At 34.4% G+C, this 25,862-nt stretch overlaps 1 protein-coding gene across 1 annotated transcript in view; it reads right to left on the reverse strand.

The window, feature by feature from the left end:
- Nucleotides 1–25,862, reverse strand: part of SMARCC1 (SWI/SNF related, matrix associated, actin dependent regulator of chromatin subfamily c member 1) — a 156,631-nt gene that overhangs the window by 13,838 nt on the left and 116,931 nt on the right. The window contains exons 22-26 of the mRNA XM_001366884.5: nt 23,028–23,083; nt 21,533–21,647; nt 19,573–19,724; nt 12,635–12,769; nt 3,686–3,947 (exon numbers count right to left, since the gene is read on the reverse strand). Of these exons, the coding sequence (XP_001366921.1) occupies nt 3,686–3,947; nt 12,635–12,769; nt 19,573–19,724; nt 21,533–21,647; nt 23,028–23,083 (720 nt within the window). The remainder of the gene's footprint in view (nt 1–3,685; nt 3,948–12,634; nt 12,770–19,572; nt 19,725–21,532; nt 21,648–23,027; nt 23,084–25,862) is intronic.

Here is a 25,862-nt window from a genome sequence, read left to right on the forward strand (position 1 = left end):
TTTTTGCTAAGGATGGTGCTTTTTGGGGAACACATATATCTTGTTATAGCAGAACTGGTTGTCCTCTTTTAATGACCTCCTTCTTTCCATCAATGCAATCATCACCTTAGTCCAAACTTTCATTCACTTCTCAGATAGTTTACTAAATTGCCTTCTAAATCATCTCCCTGAATAAAATCTATTCTTTTGAAATGTATCCATATAACTATGAAATTAATATTTCTAATACACCGGTCTAATCCTGATCATGCTACTTCCCCAACCAAAAATATTTTGTACTTCTTTATTACATATGATAAAATCTTCAGCCTGGAATTTAAGATACCAAATTCTATTCTGCTGACTTTTTCAAGCTTTTATTCTTCTTAATAGGCTTGAGGTTTCATTGCTCATCTCAACACCTTTCTACTGGTTTGTCTTTCAGGTCTAGAAAATAAGCTCTCCTTCAAAAATCAAACAAAAAAATCATTATCTTTTCCTAGTAACAAGTTTAAGACAGAAGGGCAAGGGTTTGACAAATAGTTATGTGATTTGTCATGAGTTACAGTTAGGAAATGTCGGAGACTAGATTTTAACCCAGGTCCTCTCAAATTCAGGCCTGGTGCTCTATTCACTGTGCAATTTAGCTGTCATTCATTCTTCTTTAAATCCCCAGCTTCTTTCAAGATTCAGTGCAGGAAGTATCCCAGTTGTTAAAAGTTTTCTACCTTCTCAAATTATCTTCCATTTGCTTAATTACATGTGCACTGTATTCCCACTAGAATGTAAGCTTCTTCAAGGTAGGGATGATTGCAGAACCTTTCATCTTGTGCAATTTTTGTTTTGTGGTGTAATGTTGTTGACTATTCTCTAAACATATCAGATAATGAGGCTTCACCCTAATTTACCATTTTCTGTTTTGGACTGGTAGCCTCAACTCAATTCTAGGGGAGGATTTTATCCAATAGCACAAATGTGAGATTTTATTATTTCAAGTCTGAGAACAGATTTAAAAGTGATATTTCTTTCCAAAGGAATAAATGATTATCTAAATGAGCTTAAAAATCAAAGAGTATTCTAATAATGAAGCCACTGCACATAACATTTTACCTAAAAGTACTTTAGATCATAGATTTAGAACTGGATGGGCTAGCCAAATTTGGTGTCAAATTCCAATATAGGGGCAGCTAGGTGGCTAAGTGGATAGAGTCAGGTGTAAAGACAGGAAGTCTTGGGTTCAAATCTGGCCTCAAGACACACCGTACCTGGGTGACCCTGAGCAAGTCACTTAATCCCATACCAATTGGCTAGTCCTTAACACTCTACTGGTTTAAAATTGATATCTGGTAGTGATTCTAAGGCAGAAGGTGAGGGTTTTAAAAAAAATTATATGTATATGTTAAAAAAAATCCATGCAATAGAAATGGAGCCATAAAGACTTCTCTGGGCTACATACTAACTTAATTTTAAAATGATATCATGATTGTCTCAGTACAGACTGAGATATATTTTTTGGACATAGCAAATATGGGAATTTGTTTACTGGACAGGAGCCACAAGATTTTTTTTTTTTAATGGAAGGAGGGAAGAGATATAAGAAAATATTTTATTTTAAAAGAGGAAATTTAGAAATATTTTAACATTTAATTAATTATAATATACTTTAAAAAGCAAACCAATTACTGCCATTCTCCATAAGAAACAGGAACAAAACAACTAGTAGAAAGCTAGTTCTGTTTGCTCAGCCAAGTCAGGAAGCAGCACTAGAAGAAGTCGGGGAACAGGGCTCTTTTCATTAATACTCAACTCTAAACACTTAGATGGGAGGAAGAGGAGAGAAAGAAAGGACTGAAGAGAAAGAGAGTTGAGACAAAGAGCATCAGGTAATACCTTTTCTCATCAGCTACTTTGCTAACCTATACACATCAACTTCATTACTAAGTTATATAGGAGAACAAATAATGCTCTAATCTGGCATATCACAAAGGCTCATTTTCATGACATTTACTTACAGAGAATCACAATCAAGAAAGACGAAGTTGTTTCAAGTCAGGTAAAATACTCAAGCTGTTATCTTAGCCCTTACTGTGTAACTACTACATCTTTCTTGACCTCTAAACAATATTTTCTCCTTTTCACAAAGCATAAATTCTTTTCAAGTATTTAGAAGATAGACAGCTGACCTGAATAGATCACCTTTGCACTGATGTAAATTCCTGATATTTTCCAATGGATTGAGGGAACATTAGCTGTCAAGACTCATGATAGTTCCTAAATAACAACTACAGGGAATTAAGGAGATGCAGAACATTACTCATTGATGGACACTTACAAAAATTCCTCCCCTGCCCTGGTTTCTTAATTTCTACTTTGCTGACCTACAAAGTATGAAAGTGTTTTGTCTTTTAAATATTTTTCTTTAGTTCTGAGGATGGATTTTTGATACTACTTTTACTAAATACAGTTTAATTTGCTATTATCTTACTGTCACTTGCCTTCATTTTACACTTGAACCTTAAAGCAATTTCAATGACAAAAAGTAATATGTCTTTTTTAAGAGTAATTAAGTGTTCAGAATTTTCTCCCAGCTTTAAATATTTAGAAAACCCTATTATGTTTCTGTGTATGGGAAAAAAATGCTTGTTTTGTAAACATTTGCTTATAATTGCCCCCACATTTAAGGGAACAATTTTGCCTGTCCATTTTCTGAAGAAGGATGGCAAAATGGAGGACCACCTTTTTGTCCATCTTTTTACAGAAAATAAAGAAATGTCAACTACTTAGGAATCCATAAGATTTTCCCCTATTGACAATTATTTTAGGCCTTGAATTTTAACAACCAAACACCATTACCTAATACCACACTGACTAAAACTGAATGAAAGCATGAGCAATTTATTTAAAATCACAGAACCATCTAAAAATGTTAATGAACTTCATACCAAACCCAAATTTAATTCGGGAGGATGTATCAAGTATTAAATCTCAACAAACAACATAATCAACATATGATAGACACCTTTCCACAAAATATTTGATACAAAATATGTGAGATTTTGAACTTACCCAAATACTTTCCATATAACTTCTTTAATGGAGCCTATAATCTTTTGAAGGCTTAATGTATAATTTATGAAATCAAGGGAAAAAAATATGTCTTCATCAGGACTGGAAAGTGGTATAGGGAGATCAGTTTGCTTAGAGTCAAGGATGCCAAACATTTCAGAGAATATAAGAAATAAAATAGTTTAGATCAAAAGGAGGATGTTATGATGGCATATTACAGTTTATAATTTATAGGAATGCTCATGAAAATAAGTGTTCACAATTGAAAAAGAAATGTTTTGAGAGTAAAAAAATACTTCAATTTTCTTTTAACAAATCAAAAAATTAGCATCACCACTCTCTTTTTATAGATGAAGGAAGATTAGTGAGGTTAAACTGATTTATCCAAGATCTTAAGTGTAAAAGCAAGTCCTCAATTTTCCTCAACTTATTTTAGTCCTTTTCATCCTGAAATCCAATATTCTTAACATTATCTTATAATACCTTTCATTTCTGCTTCTAATTTTCTTTATGATAATAATAGCAAGTGTCATTTAGCCAATTCCAAAGTTTTAGCTATTTTACACTAGAGAATTATACAAATGGTTGTCTTGAGTATGCTTATTGCTAAGGTGATACTCAGTACACCCTATACCCATACCTGGTTGAGGTGGATGAGGAGGGGGCATCTGATGGTGCATCATGGGATAAGGAGGGGGTTGCTGATGAGTCAACATTCCTGGATGCCCTGGTGCTCCAATTGGGTTCATACCAGGCCCTCCAGAATGCTGGTGTGACTGCTGAGTGTTCTGCCCATGCTGCTGTTGTTCCATTTGCTGGCGAGCCCTTAATTCAGCATATTTTAGCTGCTCCATGTGGAAGTTCTGGCGTTCAGTGAGTAACTGCTGTCTTTGCTGTTCTAACTACAACGAGAAAAGGATAGGGAAGAAAAATTACAATGTTTTAAAAAGTTAAAAAGAAATGTTTTAATGTAAATTTTTCTAACCATTTTATTGCTAATAAAATGTGTTAAATTTTCTCCGGGTTTCTAAACATCCTGTAAAAGGAATCCAGTGTTATACTAAATGGCTTGTGCCCATGCTCCAATTTACTTTCCCTACATTCAAATCCTGCCTTCCTCTTCCAATTGTTTAGCTGTGTGTATACAGTAGCACTCAAGCGGAAACTGAATACAACAGACACTTTTCTATAGCAAGACCTCACTGAGACCTAACGCTGACACAGCTGCAAATGCAGCTGAAGTTCACACAAGGTTCCTCCCCAAATCTACATTTACAGAGAGTGGGAGGAGGGGTGGGAGAGAAAAAAGAAACAGCCAAACTCCAAATGCACTGCCAAGATTTGGAAAATCCACTCAAACTGGTAGCCTTTAACCTCTGGTGCTCAAAATTTTCAACAAATGATTAGGTCCTCCTTGAAAATGTTTGATGTCTCAAAAAAGGAATCCTCAGATAAATATGAAGCAGAAATAAAATTCCCTGCAAATCTATTACTAACCAAACCTGTTATAAAAATGTCTTTTTTTTTTTTTACAATATGTCTTTTGGGAGCAATACTCTACATATGAAAATCAGGCATTGTTCTTATTGCCATCTTTTTTTTCTGAATTGTTTCACATGACTGTGTTTCTCTTGCCTTTGGCCAACTTCACCTTTTACTGTGTATGACCTATTTGCATCACAGAAAAAAGTGCAACTGGTATAAATGGGGCATGTTTGAAAACAGATTTAATGAGTGGTTATGGACTACTGATTTCTGTACCTACGGATTGTCTCATTTGACCTAGTAGGAAGGGAGGAAGGCATCATTACTTGCATAGGTACAGGAAACACAAAAACCTATGTCTAAAGCAGAGAATTCAATTACTTTTTTGAACAAGGTTTAAAACAATTTCCTGTGGCACAACATGCCTTTCATCAATTCAATCTTTTTTCCTATTAGTCTAAAATGTTTGGACATTCAAAGGGACCTATACTCTGCAGCCTCACTTGATACTTCCAACTACACTATCTCCTTCTAAGTACCACACAAAAGCACTGCTCCAGCCACATCATCAGCATGCCATGTCCATAGCATTTATTTTTCATATCACCTACTTTATTGTAAGGTTTTAAAAAATATTGTCTACATATCTCCAAATAAATTGGAAGCTCCATTAGGGGACAAGAATGCTTTTGTAGTCTTCAATGAGTATTTCAAGGCCCTGTAGTTTTACAGGTAGGATGTTTACTTTTGAAGATTTTACCCAATTTAAATGATTGACGCTATAGCCAAAAAAAAAAAGAGGCTTCATGGTTTTTTATCATAAAAATTGTTAGAAAACAGAACTAGTCGAGACTAAACATGGTAAGTACAATACCATTTTAATACCATTTTTAAAAATCAAACACATTTTAGCAAATGTGAAAGGATTTATACTTGATATGGGAGTTCTCCCTGGTCAGTTGTCTAAAGATGTCTTTCCAGGCCTATGTGAATTCTTATATTACTTGTTTCATATGGTGAAAAATGCCATTATGTTAATGAATCACAATTTGTTTAACCATCCCCAAAGTGATGGGGCATCTAGTTTGCTTCTAATTCTCTTGTACCACAAAAAGTACTGTTAAGAATATTTTGGTATAACCTTTTTTTAAAAAATGTTTTTTTTTTAATTCTAAACTTAAAATTTAAAAATTCTAGCATACCCAAATATACAAAACACAAAAAGAGGGTTATATAAGGAACTATGTATTTTTTAAATATGATTTTCCTTTTTAGAAAGGTATAAAATAATTTCTATGTTACAAATAAAACTGAGTGGCTATTTCCTCCTTCTAGGCATTTAGGAAAATGTTTCAATGCTCCCCACCTCCTTTAATATTACAACTGCTAAATTTCCATTTCCCTTCCAAAAAACCTTACAATAAATAAGGATAGTCAAGTCAAATGAATCCATCCAATGACTATGCCCTAACATGTATATCTCTTGTCACACCTTGAGTCCATCCCCTCTCTTATGATAAGGTGGGTAACATGGTTCATCACAAGTCCTCAGGAGACAGAGTTGGCCACTGTACTGTGTACTGGTTCCAAGGCAGAAGAGTTGTAAGGGCTAGGCAATGGAGGTTAAATGACTTGCCCAGGGTCACACAGCTGGGAAGTGTCTGAGATCACATTTGAACCTAGGACCTCCAGTATTGAGGCCTGGCTTTCAATTCACTAGGCTATGTAGCTTCCCCTTTGCTTTGTTTTTTTGACATCTCAGTGTCAACAGCTTCCACTTGTGACTTTTTAGGTTATTCTTTTCTTCACTGAATTTTTGTACTTCTTTTTTTCTTTTAACCAATTCTGTTTTTTTTAGGCATTCTTCTCTTTTACCACTTGGTCAATTCTGTTTTTTAAGAAGTTATTTTCTTCAGGGTTTTTTGTGCCTTTTACCAAGCTGATTTCATAATTTTCTTACATTCTCAAGTCTCAAAGGAACATGCCAATTAGTATCAGGCATGGCCAGAATTCTGGAAGAGCTAAAAAGATTTTCTTGTTAAAGATTTTCTTTTGAGGTCTTTCAGAATTTTTTCTGGTCAGACCTGACATGAATTTGCATGCTCCTTTGAAACTTTGGATGTAGCAGGTCTGAATATGTCATCTTAGCTTCTAAGTTTATCCTGAACTTCCCAGCCACCATGGTAACTTTCTATGGTCAAATTCTTTTTGTTGTCGCTTTCTCCTAAATTTCAGGTTTTTGTGCTGCTATTATCAGTCAGTTTTGGTAGGCCATAAGCTTTTATTCTTCCCAGCTGGTATGATTTAAGGAGAAAGGAGTGCTCAACTGATCTCTTGCCTTGTGCTCTAACATAAGCACTCTTTTTTGTCCCAGACTTGTTACTAAGGTCCCTCATCCCCTGCAGCTGCAATTGCTAGTGTCCTTATGTCCCTGGAAATATGACTTGGGCCCCAATCTCCTTCAGCCCCAAGCACTAATGAGCTAGCTGCTCCTATTCCTCAGGGGACTGAGACCCAGAACATTGTATTGGCAATGCAACAGGAATCTGCATCCAATGCTGGCAAAAGATCCCTTGTAATCTCATTCTTACCACCTGTGGGCTGAAAACTATTAAAGCAACTGTGGCTGTAGCTACCTCCTGAAGCCTGCTACTGGCTTACAGGAATTTGGCTTGGGTTGCACTCTGCTCCAGGCCTGACCACCATCTAAATGAGATGGAAAAGTGTTTGACTATGACCTTTTGTTGGTTCTGCTACTCCAGATAATGATTTACAGCCATATTTTAAAACTTTTTGGAGGAGAATTAGAGGAAGTTCAGGTGATTCCCAGGCTTTACTCTGCCATTTTGGTTCTGACTAAAGGGGAGGTTCTTAACTGGGGTCTATGGAGAGTCTTAAAGGGATCCATGAATTTAAATTGACAGGAAAATAACAGAAATAGGGTGCCCTTATCTGTGGTTTCACTTATCAATGATTAGTTGGGAAGCACCAGAGATAGTTATTGTAAAAGCGAAGCAACCTAAGGTCTAACCATGGTTTCTGTTACCCTAGTCTCTTCTACTTTTCCCTATACGTTTTTGTTTTGTTTGCAGGAGATCAGGGTTCCACAAGTGCTGCATAGTGTGAGCTGCAGAGAGAAAGCACATATACACAGGGTTTAAGCAGGTCACCTATATATCAGTGGGTTCAGCCACTGATGATACGTTTTTGGAATACATCCACTGTGGGTATGGGGGCAGTACTGTAAATCAATTCAATACAATTGGTTTTATCTTTAGTTCTGGGTATTTAACAATATTATTTTGAATTCTAAAGGCACCAGGCTACCAAAGTGGTCCATAAAACACAAAAAATTAAGAACCTAGTTTTAGAAGTTGATCTAAATGACTTTTAAGGGTCTCTTACCTCTAAATATTTACAAAAAGACTGCCTTTCTCCTAGAATTGACTTACTGTCTTTAAGATCATCCCTTTGCTTTTGTTGCTTATATTTATCTTTTCATCTATAACTTTATAATAGCACTATGGAGTTTTATTAAAGACTGGGACAAAGGTCAGGTTTCAAAAATGAATAAATATTCAGCATTTCACATATGGAAAAATACAGAAAACAGATTCCTTTCACAAACATGTTTTCACAGAGCCAAAACAATACTAGCCATTAACCTAGCATTGAGCATATTGGAATAGAAACAATTCACGAAAATAGCTACTCTAAACTTTTAACACGTAAATCAGCTCTGTTCATTAGCAAAATCTTTGGATTCTACATCTCATCAGTATGCTTAACCCTGCAAGTGCTCTGGATTAGTAGTCATTTGTGATCTCTTGGTTTTCTTTGTTGGTTTCCATTTTCTGGGTCAGTTCTTCTGCCATGTTATCAAAGTTGTGGTTTTCTTCCAATTGCTTTCTGAAGCACCTTCTTCTTATGTTCCCATTTCTCAAATAGCTACATCAAGACCACAGCTTAATGAGGCTTGCATCTGTCCTATGCAGTTTCTAGTTTCTACTGAATTTCTTCCACAAGAATATTTTTTTTCTGTGGAGGGAGAAGAGAGAAATCTGAGGCTGCTTCTCTAGTTTTTTTCACCAGGATTTCAGAAGTTGTCATGATGAACAAATAAATGGCAAGAGATTTGGCCCTGCTTGCTAGAAAATTCATAGTGGAGAAAATGCTCTGTACTCAAGTGCCAGATTGTAGTGGAAAATATAGATCACATAATAGAAATTCATAAGTGTATTACAACTATTGCTTCTCAGGGTATGGAAGCAGCCAGGGGGCTGTCCAAATACCATGATAGCATAGTCATACCTCTGGTTTGTGGTTCTGTGAGTCCCATAGCTCTGAGAGCCCTAGCTAAGCTTTACTTGTTTCATTCATTGATACAAAAAAATGGACAAAGCTTCAAACAGTGCTCTGGCTGGGTTGTAGGCTTCCTCAACTGTAACTTTCTTCTATATAATTGGAATTTTGTACCATTGAACTACATTATACAGCATCCCTTTCCCTCTTTCATCTCCATGTTTCATCTTTATGCTGTCTTTATAAAGTTGTGTGTAACCCTCTTCTTTCCACAGACTGCACAACTCTTTCTTTGCTAAGGCTATCATTTTACTTTTTCTTCAAGTTATTATTAATAAATTCTTATAAAAATATAATATTTGAAGCATCTGGATATTAATTTTTAATCTTACACTTCCTAATTTTTGGTTCTGCTCTATTAAAATCATTCTTTTCCAGTTTGTAACTTCCTTTTTTAGCTCCCTTTAAAGACAACAGGAATAAGCATTTCTATATATTTCCAACACAACTCAGCAGCAAGATTTAGAAAGAGAAATTACATTTAAAATTACCCTAGACAAACACTTTCAACACAATTAAAACTAGATCTAAATAACTAGAAAAACATTAATTGCTCAAGGGTAGAATGAGCTAATATAATAAAAATGACAATCCTACCAAAATTAATTTACTTATTCAGTGTCATACCTAACAACCAAGATACTTTTTTATAGAATAAGGAAAAATTATAACAAAGTTCATTTGGAAAAACAAAAGATCAAGAATATCAAGGGAACTCATGGAAAAAGGATGGAGGCCTACCAGTATCAGATCTTAAACTGTACTAAAAAGTAGTGATCATCAAAACAATATGGTACTGGCTAAGAGACAGAAGGGTGGATCAATGGAATAGACTTGGGGTAAATGACTTCAGCAAAATAGTGTACAATAAACCCAAAGATCCTAGCTTTTGGGATGAGAACCCACTATTTGACAAAAACTGCAGGAAAAATTGGAAAACAACTTCAGAGATAATAGGGTTAGATAAACATCTCACCTATATACCAAGAAAAATTCAGAATGGGTAAATGACTTAAATATAAAGAGGGAAACTATAAGTAAACTAGGTGAACACAGAATGGCATACCTGTCAGATCTATGGGAAAGAATTTAAGACCAATTAAGAGATAGAATATTACAAAATGTAAAATGAATAATTTTTATTACACTAAACAAAACTAATGCAAACAAAATTAGAAGGGAAGCAACAAACTGGGAAAAATATTTATAACAAAAAACCTCTGACAAAGGTCTAATTTCTCAAACAGAGCTAAGTCAATTGTACAAAAAACCAAAACATTCCCCAACTAATAAATGGTCAAAGCACATGAATAGGTAAATTTCAAATAAAGAAATCAAAACTAAAAAATAAGCACAGAAAAGTGCTCCAAATCTCTCATAAGTAGAGAAATACAAATCAAAACAACTCTGAGGTACCTCCTCAAACCTAGCAGATTGGCCAATATGACAGTAAAGGAAAATAAATGCCGGAGGGCTTCTAGGAAAATTGGAACATAAACACTCTGCTGGTGGAGCTGTGAACTGATCCAATCATTTTGGAGGGCAGAACTATGCCCAAAGGCCTGCCCTTTGATCTAGCCATACCACTGCTGGGCTTGCACCCCAAAAAGACAATAAGGAAAAATACTTATACAAAAATATTTATAGCCGTGCTTTTTGTACTGTCAAAAAAATGGAAAATGAGAGGGTGGTCCATTGATTGGGGAATGGCTGAACAAAGTGGTATCTGATGGTGATGGAATACTATTGTGCTGAAAGGAATGATGGACTGGAGAAATTCTATGTGAACTGGAAAGGCCTCCAGGAATTGATGCAGAATGAAAGGAGTACAATCAGGAGAGCATTGTACAAAGAGACTGATACACTGTAGCATAATCGAATGTAATGAACTTTGCTACTAGCAACAATGCAATGATCCAGGACAGTTCTGAGGGACTTATGAGAAAGAACGCTATCCACATCCAAAGAAGGAACTGTGGGAGTAGAAATGCAGAAGAAAAACATGATCAATCATGTGGTTATATTGAGGATTTTGACTTTAAATTATTATTCTATTGCAAATAATAATATGGAAATAAGTTTTGACCAATGATACATGTATATAACCCAGTGGAATTGCTCGTTAGTTCAAGGAGGGGGGAAGGAAAGAACATGACTCATTAACATGGAAAAATATTCTAAATAAATAAATAAATTTTTTTAAAATGGGAATGTTTGTTCTACAATAGGTTCATGGCCTGCTCTATCAGTTTTGAGCACAAGGATGAGTAGGTTGGAAGGTTAGACAGTAAAAAGACAAGTGGAATATCAAAGAACTGGAAAATAAAATTTAAAATGAGTAATATTTCCTATTAGTCTAACTCAGAGACCAGCATCTTTACTTTTATAAGATACTTCTTGAAGAGGGTGAAAAAAAACTCCAAAAACTTAAGACAATCCTTGAATCACATTAGCTCTAGGATTTGGCAGGCCTAATTTTAATGCTAATGGAATTTCATTTCCACTCAACATGCTGGAAAATAAAAAACAACTCCAATGCTTAACCAGAATATATATATTGATAATTTGAAGCCTATGTGGATCTATTAAGAATGACCCGAGTACCAAAAAAAGCAAAAGAATTTGGGAATTTTGTAACTGATACTGGGTAACAAATATAGGTACGAGCTTACAAACTAACAAAAAAAGAAAAGATGGCAAACATTCCAAAAAAGAGAAGCATGTGGTTTTTAATTTCAACTCAACAAACAAGTTTGATATCCATAATTTAAAAGAAACTGACCCAAACATATAAGCCATTTCCCCAAAGACACATAGACAGATATATGAAAAGAACTGTTAATTTAATAACTGTATGAATAAATTAAAAGTTTAAATAACTCTGAAGTTTTGCCTGATAACCCATCAAATAAGAATGATAAAAAAGGAAAGAAATAGTCAAAGTTGGAGGAACTATATGAAGACACTCTAATATGTGTGATGAAATCAATTAGACCAAGCACTCTGAGAAACAACTTGATGTTAAAAAAAAAAAAGCGGCAAGATTGGAAGACATGTTAAGAGTTGATAGAGAATGACAACTAAAGAACTAGCAGAATCAAAACTATAATAATTTAAATGAAAAGGGAGCTGAATTTTGATTAGAGGCCATGGCAAATATGTACTAGACAGATGACAAAATATACTTCCTTCTTCCCTATACCTCTTTACTGAAAAGATCCATGATTCAATGATTCTTTTAGTAGTAAGGTAGGAAAACACAGGTTATCAGACTTAAAATATGGCTAGTTCTGCTTAAGGGCTTTATGTTGTTTTTTGTTTGTTTGTTTTTTTGATAACAAGCATTCTCTGGGGAAAGGTTTTATTAGGAAATATCTTTTGTTATTTAAAAGATGGCATCAACAAAAGAAATAGGAATCAAGGAATACTTTAAAAAGGGTAAAGGGGGCAGCTGGGTGGCTCAGTGGATTGAGAGCCAGGCTTAGAGATGGGAGGTCCTAGGTTCAAAATTGGCCTCAGACACTTCCCAGCAGTGTGACCCTGGGCAAGTCACTTGACCCCCATTGCCTAGCCCTTACCACTCTTCTGCCTTGGAGCCAATACACATCATTGACTCCGAAACGGAAGGTAAAGGCTTTAAAAATAAAAAAATAAACAAACAAACAAACAAATAAATAAATAAATGAGGGTAAAATTACATTCCTTTCAAGACTAAAAACAATCAGACTCTCATCTCACTTACAGCCTCCTTCTCCCTGTCCATGATGGTTTCCAGTTCCTCAAAATGACGGAGTTTTATCTCTAGCTTCTTCATTTGAGTCTCCACCAACAGGGCTACTAGAGACTTGATCTTTCTTTCTTCTACTGCAGCAAGATGCTAAAAAGTAAAAGAACCAGCAAGAGAGTCAAATATATGTTTCAAATGAAAATGAAATAAACTAAAAGAGAATGCAAAGCTCTGGTCAACAATTGTCTGTATTACTAATACAGATATGTAATAATTAAAGGACATATCTCTCCCTCCTTTCCAATAACAGATAATTCAACTATTTTGCAGGGGGCTTGTCTTTGTAAAGGTATTTTTGTGGTGGGAAGTTATCTGATTGGAAACATGATTTATAATTTTTTTTATCAAGACATTAAAAAAAGAAAAAAAAAACTATCCCAAAACAGGAGTGTCCCACTCTGGGTAAAGATTATCTAGCAAGGATAAATTTCTCCTTTTATCATTTTGACCAAATGTTTCATTCTTTTTCAGTGTTCAATTATATATAATCATTCTTCAAAGATTTGTGATGCTTTTGGTCAAATCCACTTTTTAAATGTACAAAACACCTAAAACATTATCATTCTAAAATATCCTCAACAAAACATTGCAATGACTATGCAATTTTACTGTGCCTAAGCCTTGCAGATTCTAGTATTCAATAATTTTTTTTTTTATTCTAAGAGATTATCTTCTAGGCTGGCCCACACCCGCATTTATACCACCTGTGAGTTAGGAATGGTTTTCTACTTAAAAATGCAAAATCTATTCTTAGGCCTGACAGAATGGCCTACTTTGCCAATCCCTATTCTAGGCTAAATCCCTAATTTTAAACATTATGGAAAAAATAAGGCTAAATGGTAGAAGTGGCAGAAGAACACAAGTCTCATGACTCAAAGTTTAATGGTCTTTCTATTCTATCACTAATATTTCTATCTCTACCACTGAATTGAATTCAGAATTCTTCAAACATCACAGTGTATTTCTCCCATTGTTGCAGAACAAAATTTCCTCACCCTCTAGTAACAATCTTCTCCACATTAGTGTTTTTAAGTTCCTTTCAAAGGAAATTTTACTAAATCTTTAATAGCTTGGCAAGATGCTCCAGAGCTTCATTTCTGTGGGCAAAGCCAAGAGGAATGAAGGTAACTTCCTGGCCATGATGAGGCTTCAGAGGAAGAATTAATTGGTGGAATATGAAATAAAAATTCTAAGGAAGTATCCATTAACAGACTGGAGGGTGATTCAGTGGAAGGTCTGCTCTTGTTTGAGATCTTTTCTAGAGGTGGGATGGTGGTGTTATTCAGAATCAGAGAAAGAATGTACTATTAGAAGATAGGAATCACAATGGCTAACTTCCAATGTGAAAAATGAGCCATGGATAAGAAAGAAAAATTATGGCCATTTAGGTCTAAAATTTTAGGACTCCCTGGAAGTTAAAAGGGTTTGGGGGTTCTTTTCGTTTGTTTTTTTAAACTCTTACTTTCCTTCTTATAGTCAATGCCGTGTATTGGTTCCAAAGCAAAATAGCTAGGCAAGTGGGGGTTAAAGGACTTGCTAAGGGACACACAGTTGTAAAGTGTCTAAATCCAGATTTGAATCTAGGACCTCATGTCTCTAGGTCTGGCTCTCAATCCATCGAATCTTTCTTTTTTCCCCAAAATTATATATTAAAGGTAGATCTGTCTTAATGGTCTTGGGCTGCAATGGGTATTTGGAAGTGATAAGAACCAGACTAAAAAAAAAGACTGTTTGGTCTCACTCCACAAATGTCTCCAAAGTTTCTGTTTATGGAAAGAAAAACAAGGAAGAGGAGCTTATCTGTACTTGGAAAGAAAGACTAGTTTGATTATTAGTGAACCCCCTCAATCTTTTTTCATAACAGAAGTTTGTCCTATTATAAGTTCATTTTCTCTGTCTCTGAAATTCATAGTCTCATCAATTGTCCAACGGGATTCATCTAGATGTTTTACTCAATATGGAATAAGAGGAAAGTGTGGGGGGGGGGGGGGGAGAAGAACTGTTTTAAAGGAGTTGAATCAAGGATTTTTGTTGTTTACTGTGTCAGGAATTTGAGTTACTAAAAATTAAAATATACATGACAATAAAAAACTTTTCATGCTTTCAAGGTTTCTATAGGAAAGCTTACTATGTTGCAAACTATAACCTAGGTGTGTGAGATAAAAATCTTACTAATTGTAATCATTTATTTGAACTACTGACAAAGCCAAATTATGAAATTATTCTCTGGGAAGTGTATAAATGGAATTTTGAACCCTAGACTTCATTCCCCAGAAGTCCTTGGTATTTCCCAGAATTCTCTATAATCTCTCCTGAGTCTCCATGTTGGTGAGATCACATTATTGGTATTTAACTGGCAGTAATGACTCCCACACTCTCTTTCTTTGCAATGATGTAACATATCAAGTATAGTGGTAAGCTAAGTGCGGGGATTTTAAATGGGCTAATCAGCCATGGGCACATGGTTTTTACTTTGTATCCTCTTTATTCCTTGATTTCTAATGATCCTTAATAAACCTCATAAAATATAATATTTTTATTATTATAGATATAATTTAATTTTTACAGAAGGTAGGTGGCAGAGTGGATAGAGTGCCTGGCCTGTAGGAAGACTGGGGTTCAAATCTGAGCTCAGACACTTACTAGCTATGTGACCTTTGGCAAGTCATTGCCTCAGTTCCTCATCTGTAAAGTGTGCTGGAAAAGGAAATAATAACCATTCAAGTATCTTTGCCAAGAAAAAGCCCAAATGGGGTCATGAGGAGTCAAACATAACAGAAAAGACAGACACAAAAAAAAAACAAAGAAGCATTCTTCATTCATTTGGGTCTTTCTTATGTGAAATGATAGAACTTTTTTTTTTTAAGTGCTTAATAATGTTTATTGCCTTTGAAATCCCATGTCTGGACTGAAAAAAAAAAGAACACCAAACAATATTACATAAACATCTAGGAAAATTCTAGTATAAAATTTTAATGAGTGATTTATGAGCTCTGATAAAGAAGAAAGCAGTGATCACCAGGATTCAGCATGTGCTTGGCCAGAAGGGAAATTAAAACTGTTAAGAGAGGCTGTTATTTTCTTTTCTAACTTATTTATTCTCCTTTCAAATCTTCCCTTCAGAGCTTGATATGATAGAACTTTTGAGTATTTTCCTCATTTAGGAAACTGCAAGACACCTGATATAATTGGCCCAACAATAGGATGCTTGGGGCAGTTTGAAAAGCTAATGCATATTATCTAAGGCCAGGGAGGTAAAATACACACACTTCTATTTCACCTTAGGCCATATGTAGAAATTTCTTGGGCTCCACATTTTTGGACTAGATAATTTAGAGCACGTTTTAAAAAAAGAATAGCCATGATGGAGAAAAACCATGAAATCATGTAATAAGAAGGTCTACTAAAGAAAATGCAGCTGCTTATTTAGCCATGAATATTAAGGTCTTGAAGATGGGGAACATGTTAGTTGTCTTTGTGTCTCTTTAGGGCTCTCATGTGAAAGAGGGAATATTTGTTATATTTAGGAGTAGGAGCAGTGTACAAAAGTTAGAAAGAAACAAATTTAGGTTAAAGCTAAGAAAAAGCTTTCTAACAATGAACAACTATATATACCTATATTAAATATGTCTGATTAGCGTTCTTAAGAAAGTTTGCTTGATTATATTAAAATTTTCCTATTTTCTTACTCAATTAAAAAATATGTCTATATGAGAGCAGAAGGACAGACTATATAGGGCAATAACTTTTTCAAACTAAAAATACATGAACAAATTTTAAGATTATGTAATTAGAAATTTAAAAAGTATAGTAAGAGGGAAAATCAGGTGATTTTAAGGGAAAAAATTAACTGAAAATCAATCTAAATATCTTGGTGGTACTACAGAGTAAATTAAAAAGAGTCTTACTAAAAAGTAGAACTTTAAAGAGCTGAGACACTAGAGTATTTCCCAAAACTGAGACAGCTCAGTGGCAGTGAGTATAACAAACATACATTATACCTGAAAGCACAAAAGAAGTTTGCATTATAAAACTATGGAATAAGAATATATTTACTTTGCCACATGTAGAAATTATAAAAGCTTCACTATTTTTACTCACATGCACACAAACATAGATGCAAACTATCATCTTCAAAATATTGTTTATTCCCTAGAGTATATTCCAGATTAAAAAAAAAAGAAGAAAAAAGGGCACCTACTCTACTTATATAATTACAGAGAGTAAATAATGAGGCCAGGATTTGAAACCAGGCATCCTGAATAATTCTAGAGATATGCCCTTCAAGTTTAGTTTAGAGGTTAGAAAGAGTGAAAAAACAGCAACATCATAAATATGGAAGACTCTAGAAAGAATTTTGGAAGAACTAACGTTTATTAGATAACACAAAATAATTAGTCCCTAAGTATTTATAGGTTACATATAACTCTCCAAGCAACTCATTTCATTTCTTAGGGTATCAATTTCTACTTCTGTAAAATGAAGAAGACAAAACAGATAATCCTGGAGGTCTCACATAGCTCTAAATTTTATGATCCTGTTAATTCTGTTCTTATAACCTCAGAATCTAGTACAATGCTTTGGGTTCCATGGGTATTCAATAGCCATTCTTAATTATCTAATTAAAAGCATAATAATAGTTAATTTCTTGGGAGGAAATTGGTGAGAAGACCATTGTACTGTTAGTGAACATACCAAACAACATTAAGGATATAGGCAGAACAAAAAAAAAAACACTGAATGTAGAGGCAGGGAACTAAAAGCCATAACTGAAAAGCTCCTTGATCTGAAGAAAGTTGTCTTGCCATCTAGGCTTTGATCACTTTATCTCTACAGTTATGGGGTATAGGTCACTTTTGGCTCTAATTATCCATTCTGATATTATCATGCTGATGAACTTTTGGACAACAGACCCAAAGAGATATGTCAAAGGAATCAGAAACAGCAGATGGCAAAGGAATCTACCCATAAGACTCAAGGAATTTGTAACAAAACTGCTAACAGATGAAATAGTTAAATGGCTTTTCACACATCAATTACCTAGCAAGTATTATTTCTAATTCTAACTGATTCAGAAAGAGAAATACTCTGGGTAGGACTGTATTAATTAACTATACAAATCAAGAAATACCTTGGGAAAAACTGACAAATGTTAACTGTAATATTTCAAACCATTTCAATAATCCTTGATAAAACCCAACTTGATAATAACTCTATTAAAGATAGAATGACAGAGACAATGATATTAATAAAAGGTGTTTGTAAATGGTGAGGCTAGAGAGGAAAAAGGTGGAGAGTATTGGACTTATAATTATTATTTTTTCTTTCTTTCAAATTTAAATTAATTTATTTAGTCAATTTAGAACATTATTCCTTGGTTACAAGAATCGTATTCTATCCCTCCCTCCCCTACCCCCACCCTTCTCATAGCCCACACACAATTCCACTAGGTATTACATGTGTCCTTGATCAGAACCTATTTCCATGTTGTTGGTGTTTGCATCAGGATGTTCATTTAGAGTCTACATCCCCAGCCATATCCCCTTGACCCATGTATTCAAGCAGTTGTTTTTCTACTGTATTTCTACTCCCAGTTTTTCCTCTGAATGTGGATAGTGTTTTTTCTCGTAGATCCCTCCAAGTTGTTCAGGATCACTGCATTGCCATTAATGGAGATGGACTAATAATTATAAGGCCTGAGCTTGAGTACCAAAATTTGCCATTTGCTGCTCAAAGAAATCTAAGACTATTTCCTCATAACTGGAAAACTGGCAATAATTGTGGATTACATACTGGACAATCTTTTTATCAGAATCAAATGAAGTAACCTCTGTAAAAAACATTTTCTAGCTATTGCATAAAGTACATATCAATGTCATCTATTATCACTATAATCAGAAATATTCAAACATTTTTGGTTGAAGGATAAAAAAATTACCCTTGCTTACAGAGTCTCTACTTACAGAGACTGTATTTTAAAGTACCTCTCTATTCATCCATGCTCTTTCCTAGATGTTTCACAGGTGCCAGAACTCATGAACATATGCTATACATTTCCTTCTTCTGCTTTCATTTCAGATGGAAAGTGTGCTGCCTGATATAAATCTTTGTTAATAGATTAAACATTGGATGAATGATTATTCAGCAGCTGCCAGTTTGGGTGAGAAGGCTATGAAGGTGCCATATTTACAAATAGAAAGAACAGAAGCCATTATGGGCACAAGCACAAGATATATTATTATAAACAGTCAATAATTTGCTTCTTGAAATGCTGAGAATTTTTAATGGAATAAATTATTTTGGGTGGTAGAATAGGAAAGGAGAAAGTAGACCAAGAAGAGAAATTAATTTTTGGAATGACTTAAAAGGCTATTTTAACAAAAATTAAGGAAAAAATAGGATTATTTCCTTTTAAAATCTGTAATATACACTACATGTACATGGCTGACACCACATGTTGTAGAGATGAAACCACCCACAGAGAAGCTGGCAATTCTATGTAGAAAAGCTATTTTAAGTGTCTTTCATTTGTTTTAAGTTAACAAAAACAGTATCAAAGTATTAAAAAAAAAGGAAAAGAAGATTAAATTAAATATAAAGTTTTGGATGAGCAATTATTGTTATAATAATATCATGACTTATCTAGCTAAACTAAGCTTAAATTATATGAACAAAATAAAGAAAACCAATATCATTCAGGTACATTATTTATACTGCTTACTCCATGTATATGGATTAAGGAATAAAAAACACCATTAAATGAAATCAATGAACCCTGAGTATGTATTATGCATTGGGTTTGTACTAAATATTTTTGTCAATTACTCAAAAGAGAACAGAACATAATTTGGAAAGAACTTGGAAAAACCACTGTAAAGAAAATTTAAAATTACCTTTGCTTTGGTGGCAGCTGAGGCAAGAGCAGCTGCTGCAGCTGTGGCTACATTTCCTTCAGAAATCTCATGTTCCACTTTCTTCTTTCCCGTATCATTCTCCCTCTCTTTACAGGGATCATTTTCCTTATTCTCCTCAGCATCCTTTTCTTCTGAAATGACCACAGATGCTTCAGTACTCTCGGCTTAAATAACAAACCCTATTACTAGTCTTCATGATACTACAACCAAAACCCACTATCTTGCGTCAAATCAACTTAGTCTCTAACAGGATCAAGTTTTTAAAAATGATACATTCTACCTTCTTACATTTCTATTTTCCCTTAAACTCTGCAGTTCCTGCTGACAGAAATAAAAATTCAGTACAAAGAGGGAGAACAATTGCTCTAGGGTAACAGGACATAAAGGATTCCAGTAGTGACAGTTCTTAAATTGTCTAATGTTATAGTAAATTCTAATGAGATATCAGATACCTTTTTTTAGAAAATGGAATTGTGGTCAGTACCTTTACCAAATACAAGTAGAAGATGAACTCAAATAAATATGAGGCAAGTATCAAATATAATAAATCACCACGATTTCATAAAAATAATATATTTTTTTTAACAAATGAGATTAACACATCTAGGATGGAAAGTAATCAACTGGCAAACTATTAAAATAACCCCAAATTTTTACCTCATACAAAGAAATTGACACCGATGTCAAAAGGCCAGAACAATTAATGTTGGAGGGGCTGTGAAAAGACAAGCACACTAATCCTTTGCTGGTGGAGTTGTGCACTGAACAACTGTTCTGGAAGTAATGCAAACTTGGTAAAGATTAAAATGTCCATATCCTTATACATAATAATTCCACTGATAACCACATAGTCCAACGAAGTCAATGACAAAAAAGAAAGGCTCCTTCAAAATATGCATAATATGTCACAGCAAAGAACTAGAAATAAGATGCTCATCAATAAACTGTTACATGAATGTAATGGAATGCTGAGTTATTACTTTACTGGTATACTGCTGGTAAGAAATGAAGAACACAATGAAATCAAATAAGAATAGAATGAATGATATGAATTAAATGAAAAGTAAAGCAAGTAGGACAAGAAAAAACAATAAATAACAATGAGAAAAACGCAAACAAAATGAACAATTACAAAACAACTGAAACAATGTTGAGAATGTATAAAGAACAAATTTGGTCCTAAGGAAGAGACAAGAAAAGATAGATAGCCTTCCTCCTTCAACTCCTTTGCATAGGAAAAGATTCATGAGTATGTAATATTACAAAAAATATCAATTTTTAAGGTATTGTTTGATTTTGTTGATTTTTTCTTATTTCTCTTTTTAAAAAAAGAATTTGTTATAAAGGATTCTTCTCTGAGAGGGGAGAGAAGTATGGAGGGAACTTTAAGATTTAAAAACAAATTATAAGTAACAATCTAAAATTTATTTTATTTTTGGTCATAAGAAAGCCTTCTAGGTTCACATTCTAATATAATGGTCAACAATATGAAAAGATTCACATTTTTTATTTTACTTAGATGATTCAGCTTGGTTTAATAATATATTACTTTAGAAGTAGCTAGGTGGAACAGTGAATATGCCTAGAGCTGAAAAGATCTCAGTTCAAGTTTAGTCACAGACACAGTCTAGCTGTGTGACCCTTGGAAAGTCACTTACTTTGCTTAACTATCCCTTGTACTACTGCCTTAAAAGTTGCGATTAAGACCGAAAGTAAAAGCTAAAAACCAAAAACAACATATTCATCCAAGTACTACTGAAGAAGATAGAAAGATATATTATTGAAGTCCTAAGAGAGATAGAAACAGTAGTGGAGCATTTGCAAAATAAAATGTGAATAATTACTGCTGGCTCGATGCATTATAAATAGAATTTCATTCACTTTGTTGTCTGAACCAATGATGTTTAATGACATTTTAAGAATGGTTTTCATTAATTACCTGATTTGGTATCTTCATTAATTTCACTATCTTGTTCTTTCTCAATACTTTTCTCATTTTCTCCATCTTGTGTTTTGTCACATTCGTCAGTTTCATTTTCTCCTTTGTTTTCAACCTAAAGAGAAGGCGAGGGAGAAGTAGATTAAAAAGAGGAAGATTCCTTATAGGGGTAACATAGTTTTATGACAATAAAGTAACCCAATTACTACTGGTTAGACATTTCAAAATGGACATCACAAAGACATCTTAAAAATTAAACATGTCCAAAGTAAAACTCCTAATAGATAACCTCAAACTCAATCTTCGTCCAAACTTCTCTATTCCTGTCAAAGGTATCACCATTCTTCTAGTTTTTCATGTTCCTCTTAGCTTTTAAACTTCATTTTAAAGTCTGGAGAATGGGAGATCTATTAATTGGTTTCACAGGAAAAGCAAGAACCACAACTCATAATTCAATTCTGACTATACAACAATTGCTTAAAAAATAAAACAAAACCATCACTTTTACTGCTAAAATACCATCGACTGTGAAAACTCCCAAGGTGACTGGTACCACAAAGCAGAATTAAATATTTAACAATGTAGTGCCTGTACTTTCAAGAAAATAAATGTTCTAAGATTAGATTTCAAAACAAGTATATGAGTAGAGTAAAAAATGATGTTCAAAAGAGCAAAACCTGTTTAGATTACAATTTTACAATTTAATCGATGTTCATTAAGTGCCTATGGAAAGGCATTACTGTACTTGGTGCTGTAATTGTAGTAATATCCCATTCTATCAAAATCAAAAAGAAAGGAAAACAAGCATAAACAAAGTAAGATAAGCTGGAGGCCATCTTAAAGGCAGAAAAAAAGTATACAACAATCTAGAAAGGAAACAGGGCAAGTGAGAGGGCCCACAACTTGGGTTTCTAATCTTACATCTGCTGCCAATTATATGACTATGGATAGTTCTTAATTTCTTCACCTAGAAAATAAAATTCGTTATAACTCTAATAATAAATGTTATTTAGTCAGTTCAGTCACGTCTAATTCTTTGTGGCCCATTCTGGGATTTTCCTGGCAACGATTCCAGAATGGTTTGTCATTTCCTTCTCCAGGTCATTTTTATAGATGAGAAACTAAAGCAAAGAGTGTTAAATAACTTGCCCATGGTCATACAATTAAGTGTCTAAGGTAGGACCTGAACTCAGTAAATGAATCTTCCTGACTCCAGGCCCAGGACTCTAAGCACCTAGCTGCCTTTCTATATTTAATACCCTGACTAAAAAGATACACACTTACTTTATGTTCTGGCTAATTTATATTTCTCTCATATTCCAGAGTTGGGACATAAATTGTTTATCTTAAACATAATCTTGTGACTGCTTAATTTTAATTCCATTAGCTATTTATAGTCAATAATTTCCCTTCTGTCCTGCCTACAAAAGTGAATCTGAAGTGCTTTATATGGAGGCTTTTCTGATTTAAGAAAATTCAATTTAACATACTTCACCTTTTCAGTCTGTTGTCCATCTGTGTCTGTTTCCATTTTTTCTTCTTCAGTACCATCTAGAAGGGAAAGAACATACGTAGCTCAATCAGATTATGTCAAAGACAAAGCTGTTGCTATGATAATGATATATGATAATATATAAACAGTGATGTCAGAACTAATGGCAGATTTTATTAATAAATTGATTTTTAGACAATCTAACATATTACACTGATTAAGAAATGAAAAAATTAAAGATCTATTGTTTTCAAATGAAAATAAAAATTAGAATGCTATCTAAGGGGCAGCCAAGTAGCACAGTAGATAGGGTGTCAGACCTGGAGTTAGGACCTGGATTCAAATTTTGCACTTCTTAGCTATGTGACCCAGGGCAAGTCGCTTAAAGCCAATTGACTAGTCCTTGCTACTCTTCTGTCTTAGAATTGATACTAAGACGGAGAGGGAGAAGAGAGCTATGCAATTAACATAGCTATAATAAATTTATTCATACACTGAAATCTAAGAACTACATTGTAATAACATAGTAAATTCATATGAAAACATTTATTTTTTTCAGAACTCTGGACTGAAATATTCAAAAGTCAAGACAAAATTTGTTTTTGCCAAATTTAATTTCTTAATAATAGTTGAACATTTACATAGCATTTTAATGTTTCAAAAGCATTCTATATAAACAAAACTGAGGTAGAACTATTCTTATTCCCATTTTACAAATGGAAAACTAAAGCTCAGAAAACTTGATTTACCTAGGAAGACACAAAAGATATTGAGTTTTTGAGGTAGAATTAAAGCTCAGAATTTTCCCACCACCAAAATCACTGCACTATCCACTGTAATAAAGCACCTCACTTAAAAACCACAATCTTCCCCACATCAATTCTTTCCTCCAAATTATTCTATTTAAAATGTGACAGTACCTCTACCTTTCTCATCCCTCAGAATCAAAACTGTGAAATTACCTGATTCTTCCTCTCCCCACCCCCATCAGGAAATTACTTGTAAAATCCAAAAAATGCTGCCTTTTTGGAGGGATGGGGGAGGGGGGGGTTGTGAGATTTAAAATGGTTGAGGTCTTAAACTGTAGTGAGTTAAAATGGTGGAAGATATAAATTGTGATAGATATGAGGGTGAGTAAATTTGACCGCAGAAAATATGTTTCACTACAGTGTCTTGAGTTTTAAATCAAATATAAGGTGGTCACCAGGGAAATATTCCCAATTATTCAAATATCCAAGTCAACTGGGTTTTATAGAGATTTTTTAATTAATAATATAATGAGGAATTAGAGAAAGAGTAGGAAAGGAATAATTATGAAGGGCCTCAAGCCAATATGGCCTAGACCTGAGTCTTAAGAGAGAGAATCAGTAAGTCAGTCTTTTAACACTCACAAGGTCTGCCTAAACAAGGATTCTAGTGACACCAGGCCAGCTCCACCTCAGCTGACTTCACCAGAGAGCCTTCCAGCCAAAGACTGTTCCAAAGGGCCTTTCTCCAGAGCCTCCAGAGGGACAGAGTCCCCTTAGAGGAGCTCCAGCGAGACCTCCTTAGAGATTGTCCTCCAAGAGCTTCCCTTCTCCAGAGCCTCTCTCAAGAGATTCTTCCCAAGCGATCCTCATCAGAGATCCTCCAAAAGGATATCTCTCAAGAGATTCTGCTTTTTCTTATATAGGGGTTTTTCTCCCATGTCACCTCCCCTAAGTCCCTACATCTACCAATCACTGTAGATGCTTTCCAAAGGACTGCCCATCTAAATTCCTGCTAAGTCAACCAATCTCCTCAGTAAGTCTGAACCAGTGAAAACACAGCCGAGTCAACTAATCTTATTAAGACAAAACTTGCCTGACCCTTTTAGGTACCTAGCATCTCATTGTATCAATTCTAAAAACAGGCCTGGCTCAAAGAACTCCTTGCCCCACCATAAGCATGGATCCAAGTACTTTCTTTTGTTTAGCAAGGAGTTTTCTCCCCCAAAGCAGTCCTCCCATTTCTGATCCTGGCAAGTTCTCACATCAAAATGGGGAATGTTTCTCAGTAGGGAATTTGTTCCAATTAAGAATTCCCCGATGGGGAAATTTTTAACATTCACAAGTCTGAGAGATTTCAAGATTTACAGGGGGGAGGGGTGACCAGGGAAAGACCTTTGTAACAATTCAGAGACATATGCCTATTCCTCATAGCTTTAATTAAAACAAAAGTTTCCAAAAGGTTACCCTACTTCTACTTTCTTACTGCTTTAATCTAATCTCCACCTGGATGCCAAAATAAATTTCCTAAGACATAGTTTAGAATGTGCCACCTTCCTCTCCAAAAACTTTCAGTGGCTCCCAATGGCCAGTATGATTAAGTAGAAATTCCTTGGCTTGTCTTTTGTGAGTACTAGTATTCTCCAGAATAAAATTCTTCCTCTCAACCCCACTAAAGTAAGGTTTCCCATGTAGTATTCTTCAAATTCTCTTGAATGAGTTATCAGTGAAAAACACATTAGGGTTTTTCTGTTGAATTCCCAATCCCTTTCCAATTTTAAGAAATACCAGAATTCTAATTTCCAATAATTGCAAGATAGCATACTAAAGAGTCCTTGGAAGGACAGCATATTTCTTATGTCAATCTTTTAATTAAATATGACTTCAAAACAAATGGATAGGAATATTGGTATTATTATGACAATGGTGCAAATAAAGAGAGACTTGTGAAAGAGGAAAATCCTTTAGACCAAATGCATGTTTCTAAGATTCTGCTTATGTCTTCACTTTCTCATGATGTTGTGCACTGGTAGCTTTGTGGATGAGTACCCAAAATAGATTTTATTATACAAAGCTGTTTAAAAATGACAGC

The sequence above is a fragment of the Monodelphis domestica genome, chromosome 7 (genome assembly GCF_027887165.1).
Source record: "Monodelphis domestica isolate mMonDom1 chromosome 7, mMonDom1.pri, whole genome shotgun sequence".
Taxonomy (NCBI): domain Eukaryota; kingdom Metazoa; phylum Chordata; class Mammalia; order Didelphimorphia; family Didelphidae; genus Monodelphis; species Monodelphis domestica.